Source organism: Hypanus sabinus, chromosome 4 (assembly GCF_030144855.1).
Source record: "Hypanus sabinus isolate sHypSab1 chromosome 4, sHypSab1.hap1, whole genome shotgun sequence".
NCBI lineage: Eukaryota > Metazoa > Chordata > Chondrichthyes > Myliobatiformes > Dasyatidae > Hypanus > Hypanus sabinus.
The window spans coordinates 32,338,081-32,352,415 of record NC_082709.1 but is presented as its reverse complement, the minus strand read 5'-3'; the positions used below and the strand labels follow the sequence as shown (position 1 = coordinate 32,352,415).

The following is a 14,335-nucleotide window of genomic DNA, read 5'->3' as shown; positions in this document are numbered from 1 at the left end:
AAATTTTCTGGTTGCCTGAGGTGACTAGTGGTGTTCTTCAGGGTTTGGTGTTCGGACTGCTTCTTTTCACAACGTTTGTCAATGATTTAGATGACGGAATTGATGCTTTGTCGCCAGCTTTGCAGATAGTACGAAGACAGTGGAGGGGAGGTATATTCAGGAAGCAGAAAGTTTGCAGAAGGACTTGGACAGAATGAGAAAATAGGGAAAGAAGTGGCAGACGGAATGTAGTGTAGGGAAGGGTATGGTCATGCACTTTGGTAGAAAGAATAAAGGCCTAGACTATTTTAGAAATGGGGAGAAACTTTAAAATCATAGGTGCAAAGGGACTTGGGAGTCCTTATGTAAGATTTCCTAAAGGTTCACTTACAAAGTGAGTCAGCGGTAAGGAAGTATGTGCAACAATATCATTCACTTCAAGAGGATTAGAATACAAAAGCAGTGTTGTTGTTTGAATTTCCAGCATCTGCAGATTTCCTCGTGTTTGCTATATAATGCTGAGGTTTTATTAGGCATTGCTCAGAATGTACTTGGACTATTGTGAAGAGTTTTTTGCCCCTTATCTAAGAAAAGATGTGTTGGCGTTGGAGAGGGTGCAAAGAAAATTCCAGATATGAGAGGGTTCATGTATGAAGAGCATTTGGTAGCTCTGGGCCTGTACTCTGAGGTTTAGAAGATTGAGAGGAGAATCTCGTTGAAACCAATCAAATATTGAAAGGCCCAGATAGAGTGGATGTGGAGAGGATGTTCCTCACAGAGGGGGAGTCTAGGAACAGCGGTCACCACCTCAGAATAGAGGAACGTTCATTTAGAACAGAGATAAAGCAGATTTCTTCAGTCACAGGATGGTGAATCTGTGAACTTTATTACCACAGATGTGGCAGCCAAGACATTGGGTATATTTAAAGTGGAGGTAGATAGGTTCTTGATTAGTCTGGGTGTCGAAGTTTATGGGAGGAGGCAGGAGGATGGGGTTGGGAGGAATAATAATCAACCATGATGGATTGGCAGAGCAGACTCTATGGGTTGGATGCCCTAACTCTGCTGCTATGTCCAATGGTCTAAAATATGAGTTGGTGTTTATATCAAGGTCCAAATTAGTCAGATGTTGTTATAAGCTATTTTATTTGTATACTGGTAGTTCCCATTGATATTTCAAGTAAATGCACAGCAGTTTGAATTCTACAGTTTCGTAGAGCTAAAAAAAAAGCATATACCTCACACACATTTCAGCATTAGCTCGTTATTGCAAACATTTTATTTTATGATGGATTATAGATTACTTACCCTTCTACTGTAACATCAACCTCATATTTTAAGGGCAAAGTAAGAGTGACAAAATTATCATGAAGTAATTCCAGATTCTGCTCATTTTCACTACAGGAGTAAACACAGGAAATACATAACCTTAGATGTGTGAAATGCAATCTGTTTATCTGGAAAGCAAGTTATAATTAGCTTAAACATGCTGAGTGCCCTGCTGAAGTAATGTGTATTGTTTTGTTTTCAGCAAAAGAATACTGACTATGTGCTTATTCTCAGTAAACAGTGATTTTTTTTTCATTAATCCCCTCAGTTTATACTGTTTCTCTACAGGTCAAGTGATAAATGTGCTTCTCCCCAGGGGCTCAAATGAATTCTACCTTAAACTCTACATTAAACTCAAACATTACATCTTCTGCAAGCAACACTTGTTTGTTACTCACAAAATGCTTACCATGTTGTATTAATAGTGATGATCAAGTCTCCTTCTGCAGTAAGCTTGCTGGTATCAAGAAAAAAGTGTAATTCCATCTGTGTGACAAATACAATATTTAGTGCATTTAACACAGTTGAATTTAAGAGGAGGCCATCCGAAATCAGCACTTCTGTAAGATGCAAGAATAGAAAAGACAACTTTAAACAAAATGTCACAATTCCACATGGTGTGCAGGTACAGAGACCTGGGTGCATTATGAGTAAATCCTCGAAAGAGTGCCCTCTTACTGCAAAACATCCACCATTGTTCCGGGTACCTAAAGAGTCCAAGGCAACATGTCTAAACACCTGGTGACCTGTCACACTCATCTCAATAATAAGCAAATGCTTTGAGAGGCTCGTCAAGGACTACATCCGCAGCACGCTACCACCCACACTGGGCCCCCTACAATTCACCTGCCAACACAACTGATCGACAGATGACGCAATAGCCACAGCTCTACACACCGTCCTTACACATCTGGAGAAGAGGGATGCTTATTTGAGAACGTTACTCTTAGACTAAAGTTCAAATTCAACACCATAATTCCCTCCAGGCTCAACAAGAAGCTCAGAGACCTCGGCTTTTACTCTGCCTTGTGTAGCTGGATCTTGGGCTTCCTGTCAGATCACCACCAGGTGATAAGAGAGGGCTCCCTCACCTCTGCCCCTCTGATCCAAAACACAGCTGCCCCTCAAGGCTGTGTCCTAAGCCCCTTCCTTTACTCTCTGTATACCCATGACTGTACACCCACACCTCCAATCTGCTGATTAAGTTTGCCAACGACACTACACTGATTGGCTTAATCTCAAATAATAACGAGGCAGCCTACAGAGAAGAAATCACCATCCTAACACTGTGGTGTCAAGAAAACAACCACTCCCTCAATGTCATATAACAAAAGAGCTGGTTGTGGACTACAGGAGGAATGGAGATGGGCTAACCCCTATTGACATCAATGGATTTGGGGTTGAGAGGGTGAACAGCTTTAAATTCCTTGGCATAAACATCACCAAGGGTCTCACGTGGTCTGTACACACCAGCTGAGTGGTGAAAAAGGCACAGCAGTACCTCTTTCACCTCAGATGGTTGAGGAAGTTTGGTATGGCCCCCCAAATACTAAGGGGCACAATTGAGAGCATCCTGACTGGCTGCATCACTGCCTGGTATGGGAACTGTACTTACCTCAATTGCAGGACTCCGTAGATATGAACTTCCCACTATTCAGGACATTTCCAAAGACAGGTGTGTAAAAGGGGCCCAAAGGATCATTTGGAGACCCGAGTCACCCCAATGACAATCTATTCCAGCTGCTACCAACAGAGAAACAGTACCGCAGCATAAAGGCCAAGACCTACAGGCTCCGAGACAGCTTCTTCCAACAGGCCATCAGACTGATTAATTCACACTGATACAATTGTACTTCTATGTTACATTGACCGTCCTGTTGTACATACTATTTATTATAAATTACTATAAATTGCACATTGCACATTTAGATGGAAACGTAAGGATTTTAACTCATGTATATGAAGGATGTAATAATAAAGTCAAGTCAAGTGGCAGAATATATTGAGTGGCTAATGAAGAATATGGAGATCCCAGAATTCATAAATAGAGGCATAAAAGCAGAAAAAAATGTTGCATATGTATATAAACTTTATTATGGAACAATTGATATATTGTGTTCAATTCTAGGAAGGATATGGATGTTTACAAAAGGCTGCATACAAGCTGATCAACAATGGTCCACTCGTAAAGGAATTCTACAGTAAGGTTTGGCTGGAGGAGCTCAGATGTTCATCTGGAGCAAGAAAGATTGAGCGGAAGTTTGTAGGGTATACGAGATCAACACTGGTTTAGATGGGTGCCTCAAATTAGTTGTTTCATCAGAATCAGGTTTAATATCACTGGCATATGTAGTGAAATTTGTTATGTGGCAGCAGTACATTGCAATACATAATAATAACAAACAGTAAATTACATCAAGTATATTTTAAATTATACAGGAAATATATCTTAAAAAAAGTTAAAATAAGTAGTGCAAGAAGAGGAAATAAAAGGTATTGAGGTAGTGAGATAGAGTTCTCAGATTCAATGTCAACTCAGAAATTGGATGACAGAGGGGAAGAAGCTAGTCCTGAATGGTTGAATCCTTGACACCTGAATCATTAACAGGCAATCTAAGGAACAGGGTGTAGATTTTGCAAAAGATGCAAAGCAGTACATGAAAAAAGCTCCTTCAAGCAGAAGGTAGTTATGATTTGGCACTCACTATCTGAGGAAGACAAACAGAATCAATCAGGGCTTTTAAGAGGTCACTGAATACAGGCTCTTCGGGAAGTATATTTGCAGGACACTGAGGAAGCAGCAACCAACTGGCAGGAGTCTCTACCCAGAGCTAACATGTCTTGTGTTTAATGATTTGGTTCAGCCAAGGAGAAATATGCATTGTTTCTTTTAAACACCATCCTGCTCTCTCTGCATATTCCTAACTGCATAATATTCTGTGGTGGAAAGTATACACGATGATTGCAATTTTTATACATTGGCAGACAAATGACTATTTTAAATCCGATCACAGCTGGCAATATTAAACCTGTATGGGGATTTCATTATTTGCAGCCAATAAAGTGTTTGGCTAAAACTCAGTGTTGTATTTCTCAAGTGCATTTTTTGTCATAATGAACCTGAATATTCATTTTTCTTGTTCCAAATTTTTTTTCCCAGGCAAAATGTTCAGCACTGCTTTTGCGACATATTTCTAGAATCAAGTGGTCCCAGTTCACAAGCAAATGTGAAATGAAGGTCCTTTTACGTCAACAGCTATTTGCCTGTATTCTAATTTAAATAGATCCTGTTGCATCAATGCGAATATTTCATTTTTACACCAATATCTTTTGTTCACCTGCATAATATTCTGATATACAATTATACACAGCTTACACTATGAAACTATGATCTCTGAAAAATAGAAAATGTAAATTAGACGCATTTTATTCAAGAAAATAAGGGTGATTATTTACGATTTCTGACTTGGCAACCCTGCACAACCCCACCCGCATGTACACTCGCCCAGTGGATGCCTGTTTCCCAGTGGTTGAGCCCTCAATTATGCACGAGAAGTGAGCTGTGAGATAAAACAATCTGATGCCCTGCTATTGCATTAGCTCATGCAGTTAAAGCTCTCTTTCACTATTTATCAGATGAGCAGGGACAGGCTAAAGCATTGAAACTTATTTAAATAATTAGAAAATATCAGCATTTAGCCATTGTTAATTGCAAACAAAACAAAAATACACAGAAAACCAAAACTTTAGCAGAAATTTATGATTTTAATGAAAATGAATAATGAATATGGCTACACCAGGATCAGTGTCAAACCGAGGGGCAAGGTGTGAACTGCACCCAGCCGCTCAGCTCTGCAAATTACTGCCTCAGTGGACTGTTCTGGGCACATTGCAAGGTCTGGTATATTCTGTATTTGAGTGGTGCAGAATGCTCATGCTGGTCCAGAAGCTAGGTTGCTGATCTCTACAGAATTGTAATGCGACCGTTTAGGACGGGAAGAGTGAGAGAAAGATTTGAATTCTTCCCATTATCAGATACATTCCCTTCTGAAATGAATGATTATAATGTGTACCTTTGATTGAGAGTCCATATACAAATGTCCAATGCTGCACTTCAGGAACGTTGAATTTTCTTCTTCAGTCACATGACAAATTACATATTTCTCCACCTGTCAACAAAAGATAGCAAACATAAAAGAAGCGTCTTACTGAGCAATGCTAGCATGTAATTATACTTACAGTATCTATGCAGTTGCAATGTATTACATACCTATTGATGAATACACCTATAATTCATGAAATGAAGAATTCCAATAGTGCTAAAGGTAGGCATTTTGACATACCTATGTGGCTGCTTTTGAACGTAATGAATAAATTAATTAATTTTGTTTGAACCATTAAATATCTATCCAGAAATTTCCTGCAATGGCCATTATTGTGGAAAAGACATACAAAAAGATTAACTTTTTTTTTACACCTTACACCACTTTGGTTCATTGCTGAATGGAGTTGCCACTGTTGTATGGAATAAAAAATATACTCTGGTGTAGAGTGCTGATTTAAAGCTGCAAGAATAATGACTTGCAACTACAGGTAAATGAAAAGTATTATTTACTACTAACCAGCAATTCTGATATACTTAAGTACTGTCATAGAAATTCTTCAAGAAAACACCTAGGTAATGAATTTTAAATTGTTTGCCCTGACAGAAAATATGAATTACCATCTAAGGGGCAAATCTGCAGGTGAGGAGAATTAGGACGGAGATGAGGAGGAACTGCTTTTTCCAGAGCATGGAGAACCTGTGGAATTCTCTGCCCAATGAAGCAGCGGAGGCTCTCTTAGTAAATATATTCAAAACAAGGTTGGATAGATTTTCGCATAGTAGGGGAATTAAGGGTTATGGGGAAAAAGGCAGGTAGGTGGAGACGATTCCATGGCCAGATCAGCCACGAATGGTGGAGCAGGCTCAACGGGCCATATGGCCTACCCCTACTCCTATTTCTCATGTTCCTATGTACCCAATCATGTTTCAAGTAAATACAATGGAAACAAATCCAAGGATAATCCTAAAAGTAAACTTCTATTAAAACATGACAAGAAAGTTTCTTAAAAAGATTTTAAATGTCCTTTCACATTTTTAAGCAACACACACAAAATGCTGGTGGAACGCAGCAGGCCAGGCAGCATCTACAGGAAGAAGCACTGACGACATTTCTGGCCGAGACCCTTCGTCAGGACTGACTTAAAGAAGAGATAGATTTAAGAATGTCTTTCCCCCATATTTTCTTCTGCTGTATTTCAAACCAAATCTGAGTAAATGTTTTACCAACATAAAGAAGTGTAAAGGTTCCTGTCCTATGTTGTACATCAGCTCATCTCTTCCACATTCAGGTATTGAGCATGAGTGACAAAAATCATTGAGATTGTGAACTATTTCCTCAAAATGTATTACCCATAAATCTATATTTTACCAAACATACTGAATGGGATTATGTTCAAAATCAAATGTTCAAAGTAAGTTTAAAATCAAAGTACATACATGTCACCACATTCAATCTTGAGATTTGTTTTCCTGTGGGCATACTCAATAATTCCCAAAACTATAACAGAATCACTGAAATAGGCCACCCAACAGGGCAGACAGGCAGTGTGCAAATGACAACAAACTGTGCAAATACACAAGAAAAAAAATTAAATAAGCAATAAATATCGAGAACATGGGATGAAGAGTCCCTGAAAGTGAGTCCACAGGTAGACAGCAGCAAAGAAATAGCATCAAGTATTCATAACATTCTTGGATTTCCTACAAGACTTTTCACTGAAGTCTGTTGTGCTCAGAAAACGATCATGGTGTGGTGCCCTCTGCAGAAGATCTGGGATTTTTGTGAATAAGCAGCAACTATGTCTCAACCTCGCTTAGATTAAGTCATTAATAACCAAAGTGTTTAACTCACTGCACGATAATTGGAATGGTTAATTCAACTTTGGGGCAGCTGGTAGAAGTGCTACCTCACAGCACCCGAAACACAGGTTCAGTCCCAACCTGGGGTGCTGTCTGTATGTTTTCCCTGTGACTACATGGGTCTGACCGCCCCCCCCCCCCCCACACACACACCACACCTTAGAGACATATAGGTTGGTGGGTTAATTTAACATTTTAATTTGCGCATCCTAATGTCAAAGTGGTATTTATTCCCTCCAACTCTGCTTCTCCAATGCAGTCTCTCCATCCTTTAAGCTGTTTCTCACATGCTGTGTCTTCTCTAAGATGCTCAAACAAAGGATATGGATAAAAACCTTGATGTTCATCATTGTTGGAAAAACTACCACATTCCCAACTACAAAAAAATATCAAAGAGTCACTTGATGATTTGAAGCCAGAAATTGTGGTGGAGGTGGCTGTGGGCGGAAGCTGTGAATGATTTCACAGGGGTTTGATCACTGAGTGGTGAAGTTAAGGAGATTGCGGAGCTGACACATTAAGCAGGAAAGGTGGAATTTGATAATCTAATGCAGGGGTCCCCACCCTGGGGTCCACGGACCCCTTGCCTAATGGTATTAGTCCATGACATTAAAAAGACTGGGAATCCCTGATCTAATGGAAGTAGTATTGATAAACCTGCAGGAGGTACCAAACGAGGACACCAATGATTAAGCTCTGATATAAAAAAATGAAAGTGAAGGGGGGGAAATTGTGAGCTTTTGAAAATGGCTTTTTGTTTAAAAAAGGAGCAAATTTATTCTTTGAATGCCACCTGCTCATGAGGCACTGCATTAAAGCAAATCATTTGCTCATAAGTATAACTTACCTAGGACACCCTATCCTTCCACTCCTTCACCAACCTCAACCCTATTCTCCCTCAGCTTTCAGTTATAATCATAAAGTGTCAAGATTAGGCAGAAAGGCTTTGCTAAGATTAGGATTAACATACAGTGGCAGTGTCTCCTGCTCTGTAGATTTCCCTTTGCATTCTCAGTAGGAGAACACAGAGCAAGCAGCTGCTGAAAAGCATAAAATACAAAAAGATGGCATAAGTGCCCAGAAATAGTTTCTGATTTCTCATTGGGAGCTTTGATTTACTTTTTTTTTATTGTGGCTTTCTTATTCAGTTTATCATTTTGATGGCTATGAGCCTGTGAATGAGAGTAAGCAAAGAGTTTAATTTTATTCTGCACTCCATCTGTCCTTAATAAAGCAAGTCTGCAGCCCAGGATAAGCAAATTCCACTTCCTGACCATTTCTTCCTGAACCTGCACACATACCATATAATCTCTCAATCCTGCAGCCCACCTACGATGTCTGTTTTAATGTTGTGATATTGTTCATTTCATAGCACATTATTATTATTATTATTATTATTATTGTACTTTGCTGGTACTTTTTGCTATGGGCATTAAAATAGTGGATTTATTTAGACCAAACTTGCCATGTGTAGAATTTGCTACTTGTAATCATTTCTGGAATATACCCATTGTGAATAATGAGGACGTGCATAATTAAAATCTGTAGGAATGAGATTCCAAACAAATAGAAGCTTAATTTCAGTGCCAGGAAAATTGGTTGGCGGTAATTAAGCGTTAGCACGCTGAGAAAAAATTGCCTACACTTGAACAGAAAACAGTAACCTTTTCTGGCAAGGTTAGTGTATACCTATCATACAACTTCATCTCTTTCTACAGGTTTGAGTGCTGAATTGTTGCCAACATACCATCATCACAAAGCTTTGGAAGAGGAGGACTATTTGAACAGTGGCTTCTTGATCTCTTTGCTTAACTATGAAGCTGTGGACACCAGGTATTACTGTGATATTTCTACTTCATAACAGCAAGTGCTCCTGGTGTCAAACTTGTATTACACATCGGCAACAGGAGCAGGATTGGGAAAAATGATCCTCAAAGCCTGCTGTGCCATGTAAATTGATTGCGGCTCTTTGTCCATCTCAGCACAATCCCCATATCCCTTGACTGCCTTCATGCCCAAAAACCCATCCATCTCCATTTGGAAAGAACTGAGCTTCCACAGCTTTCCAGGTACAGAATTCCAAATTCTCACCCCTCCGATTGGAGAGATCCCAAGTAGGCTGCCTGTATTTTCAAATTACACCCACTGTTCCTACAGTCAGGAAAAACAATATTTGTACATGTTGACTGTCAAACTCTGAGAATCTTGTAATTTTCAAAGTGATCTCTCTTCAGAGAACTACACAGAAAACAGTCTTGGTCTATTTAGTCTCTCCTCACATAGTGTATCTGTCATTCAAGTGAACTACTGTTAGGCTCTGAAGGGAAATACATCTTAGCTGAAGAGACTTTTTCTGGAGACTTGCTCCGCTAAAGTATGCCAGCATTAACACCAACAATCTACAGCAGTTGCTTCAGAAAGAATTGTTTAATTTATCATTTGTGTTTTCTCCCTCACTGTTCCTCTGAATGTATCAAGGGAATACATGGCTGCAGATTAAGAAATTTTTGGTCATGATATTACAGTGATCATGATGTGTGGGGCAGGCATGTTGGTTCAGCTAAGCTTTTCCTGTCCATCAGGTTTATATTTTGGCACTAGTCAAACTTCCTCTTTCTAGAATGGTTAGAGAAATTCCCATACACAGTCTCCACGGCAGGGTCCTGGGGAGTGTTGCTGGAGAGAGAGGCCTAGGAGTATTCTACATGTATACATTTCCCTGAATGTAACAACACAAGATGGTGAAGATGGCATTCAGCAACTGTGCCTTCATCTGTGAGGATACCGAGTATAAGAGTTGGGACCCCATATTACGAGATATTGATACTGCACTTGGAGTAATGTGAGCAGTTCCAGTTGTCTGACCAGAGGAAGGCTGTCATTAAGGTGGAAAGGGTGCAGAAAACTTTCTCAAAGATGTTACTAAGACTGGAGGGCTTGAGTTTTATGGATAGATTGCTTAGGCTGTTTTTTCCCTCCTCTAGGAGTGAAAGGGATGGACGACTTTGTAGGGGTTTAAAATCATGAATAAGGTAGTAGTCACAGGCTTTTTCTGGGGAAAGTGAGTCTAAAACTAATAGGAGTAGGTTTAAAGTGAGAGGCAAAAGATTTTAAAGGGATCTGAGGTGCATGGAAGGCATCTTCCCAATACACCTTTATACACAAGGCAAGATGTTAGTTAGATATGTAGTTAATGAACTGTGGAAACAGAAATATCAGATTTTACCGTATACACTGCTGTCAGACTAAAGACGAGATATGATTGTAATGCCACTTGAGATTAGTCTGGTTAAAACCCACCACAGACCACTATAAGGTTTGTTATGAATTCAGGCACTGAAAGTAAAGATTTGGTACAATCCAGCCAAAGACATAGATGTAGCCAACAAACCTGGCTGAGACAAGATGAGACAAAGCAGCTGAAATGGCCATCAACAGACACAGCTTGAAGTTGAACCAAACCCCATGCAAGAATTGAACTGAGCACTCAAGCTGACCCAATCTTCAAAGGTGAAAGGTTAATTTGTTCCTCAGCTTCAACAAGTGCATTTGTGCTTTACTACCTGGCAACGAATAGTTGCCCCACAGGACTCGAGGGGTATCTATAGGTCAGGAATGGTGCACAGAATTGAGAGCTTTGTAGATCCTTAGAAATTGTTTCTCTCATCAAATCCCAGACTAACATAGGGCAAAAGCAGCATCAGATCTATTTTATCTGGGTGGACAAATGTAACTGGTGACCAGAATTCATATACAAGATTTCCTTCTCTGAAGGATACAATCCAGACTTCTCAGTAAACATACCAATGGTCATTCATAAGCCAGATATGACAGCCCTGATGTGCTGAAGACAGATAATGGGCCACAGTTCAAACAAGACAAATTTATCAAAGGAGCAGTTTTATCACCAAAGATTACCAAATCACTTCGCACAGTAATGGAAAGGCCGAGGCCTCCAGCAAACTAATCATCACCTTCAAATTCCACTTTGACAATACTAGCTTTCTTCATGCCCCACTCCAAGTGATAGTGCAGGGAATTTAGGGTAGGTCCACTCCCAGAGGATCGGCTGGAATCGGAAGTGGGATGATGACTTATGAAAATGCACAACATTGAAAGAGAAGTGGTAAAGAACCCTTGCCTCTCAAGACTTTGAGATCCACTGAGGATGGAACCCATACAAAAGTGAAGAGCAAATGTTGTGTAAGGAAGACCCAAGAGATTGACATGATAAAGTTAGATACAAAGGCGTGGATTGCATTACTAATTCTTCAAGGCAAAAACATTGCAGTTCAACAACCAGCCCAAGGAGGAGCGCACCCAGTTGGGACCAGATCAAAAGGAGAGCTAGTTGACAACAAAAATGTGGAAGACTTTGTCCCAATGAAAGCTACATAGAGACTAGATGGATTTTCATTCTTTTTTTACGTTATTAAAGGAGGTATGTATCATACTGCATATAGTATGTGTCCTGTGCATTGTGGCATTTCACCAACTGCTCACTATGTTGATGCTACAAACGTTTAAGTACAGAAGAGGGAAGAACAAATCTGCCCATGTAGAAGTAAGCTGTGCCTCTATGCAACTTTTAATTTTGCTTAATAAAGCACATTTGTTATGAGTTTGAAGTATAGTTTATTTTCCTGCATCTCAGGGAGAAAATAAGGCAAGCATTGATCTACAAGTGATTATTTATGCTTGTAGATAGATAAAAATCTGATTAATCAATTAGCAATATTTATTTAAAATAATAAAGCAAAAGTATCTTTGGAGAGACTACAATTTCAATCTTCTGATAATCAGCAGCGTGTTTATAATATGAAATACAGGCAACCCCTGGACATTTGGGTAATGAAAATTTATCCTTACAGAATTCACAAGCCCAAGAATTTTAGATATAGAATAAAGTTTACACTCACAGAATTTATGTGAAAAATAGTAAATAAGTAAATAAACATAAATAGTTCAGTTTCCACCTTGTGTTTCATGATGCACGCACAGGTGACCTAGCTTCATTCTATGGAAAAATGCCATTATGGACTGGTTTTCTAGGAATGCATCAACACCCCACCCACCTCATCACCCCCACATAATGTGAGGGTTGTCTGTATGTATGATCTTGTACTCCAATAACACAGTATTTGTGGGAAAGTAGTCTTCTGACTTGAACTTTTGATGGCCTTTTATGAGCAGTCGCTCAACCAATGAATATAAACAAAGAAGTGTAGATAATTATTTATGAACTAATTACATCACTCAATCTATACTGGTAAATATAGAACAAATTCATCACCTCAACAACATCACTATTTGATATCCCATTATTGGTGGTAGATAGGATTTTGGTGATAGAATTATGTAAATATTTTGAGTGTATTCAAAAGGGTTACATTCAGCCAATTAAAATTAACTAATGCAATTCATGGTGTCATTGTTGCAGAACAGTTGTAGAATATTTAATCATTAGTTTCAATAATAAATATGGAAAAAGATAGGTCTGGTCCACAGGTTCAGATTCTAAATTGGAGGAAAGCTGATTTTGATAGTATCAGAAGGGATCTGGCAAATGTGGATTGGCACATGCTGTTTTCTAGCAAAGGTGTATTTGCTAAGTGGGGTGGGGGAGCCTTCAGAAGTGAATTTTTGAGAGAAAGAAGCTTGTTAGTGCCTGTCAGAATAAAAGGCAAGGATAGCAGGTTTGGGAAACATTGGTTTTCAAGAAATACTGAAGCGCTGGTTAAGAAAAAAGGAGTTGCATAGCAGGTATGGGCAGGTAGGGATGAAAGAGGTACTTACGGAGTATAAGAAATATAAAAGAATACTTGACAAAGTAATCAGGAGTGCTAAAAGGAGGCAGAGGTTACCCTAACGGTCAAGGTGAAGGAGAATCCCAAAGACTTCGACAGATATGTTAAAAGCAAGGGACAATGTTCACCATCTGGAAGATCAGAATGGTAACATATGTGTGGAGCCAAAAGAGATTGGGGGGTGGGGAGATCTTAATTTATGTTTTTGCACCAGTATTTACACAGGATACAGACATGGAGTCTACAGAAGTGAGGGAAAACAGCATCAACTTCATGGGCCCTATACAAATTCCAGAGGAGTTGTGGATTTGAGGCAGATTAGGGTGGATAAATCCCCGAGACCTGACAAGGTGTTCCCTCAGACCCTGCAGGCGACAATTGCAGATTGGTTGCAAGTTCTGAAAATGGTCAATTCTTCTTTGATTTGTGCCAATCACTGTTTAGTTCAATTTAAAATTGTTCACCGTTGTTATTTAATAAAGGAGAGATGATCCTTTATTGTGATAGGTGTAAAACTGAAGTAGCCACTTTGTCACATATGTTTTGGTCATGTTCTTCATTAAAATTGTTTTGGAAATCTTTATTTTCTACCATTTCTAAAGCTCTGAAAATTAATTTACAACCTAAAAGACAGTAAATTTTATTGTTCTATTTGGAATAGTTCCACTTCATATTCAGGGTATTTCATCTTCAGACCAATGAAATTGCATTTGTTACATTGTTGGCAAGAAGGGCTATATTATTGAAATGGAAAGATACCTCTGTCCCTATATTAATTCATTGGTTTTCTCAAGTAATGTTATGTCTTAGTTTGGAAAAAAATTAGAAGCAGAGCTTTTGATCCTTGATTCAATTTTGAGAGAAGATGAGGCTCTTTTGCCAAAAATTATCATTTAATTTGAATTAATTTTGCATGGTTTCCTTCCAGTTTTATTTTATATAAATGTGAATTGGCGGTTGATGATTTTTCTTTATTTATATAGATGATAGTATGACGTATTGCTCCGGGAGTTGATTGCTAATGTTTTTTTTCTTCTTTTTTCTTCTCTTGTAGTTAGTGGGATTTCTTTTTGTTTTAGTTAGTTGGGGTTCTCTTTTTTCCTTCTTTTCTTTATAAAATAATTTTTTGCATTATCATATATTATTCTTTTTTGATAATTTTTTTCTTCAGCTTTATTAATTGTATATATATCAACTTGTTGAAGTCTTGTATCATTTTATAGCTGTAGAAGATTAAGTATCAATAAAAAGATTT

The 14,335-nt window shown here is 38.7% G+C and overlaps 1 protein-coding gene across 2 annotated transcripts in view; it reads right to left on the bottom strand.

The window, feature by feature from the left end:
- The window catches only part of itga4 (integrin alpha 4), a 228,219-nt gene that overhangs the window by 34,655 nt on the left and 179,229 nt on the right, over nt 1-14,335 (bottom strand). For both annotated transcript variants that reach the window (XM_059966797.1, XM_059966796.1), the window contains exons 19-21: nt 5,382-5,477; nt 1,718-1,794; nt 1,288-1,377 (exon numbers count right to left, since the gene is read on the bottom strand). In XM_059966797.1, coding sequence (XP_059822780.1) covers nt 1,288-1,377; nt 1,718-1,794; nt 5,382-5,477 — 263 coding nt within the window. The remainder of the gene's footprint in view (nt 1-1,287; nt 1,378-1,717; nt 1,795-5,381; nt 5,478-14,335) is intronic.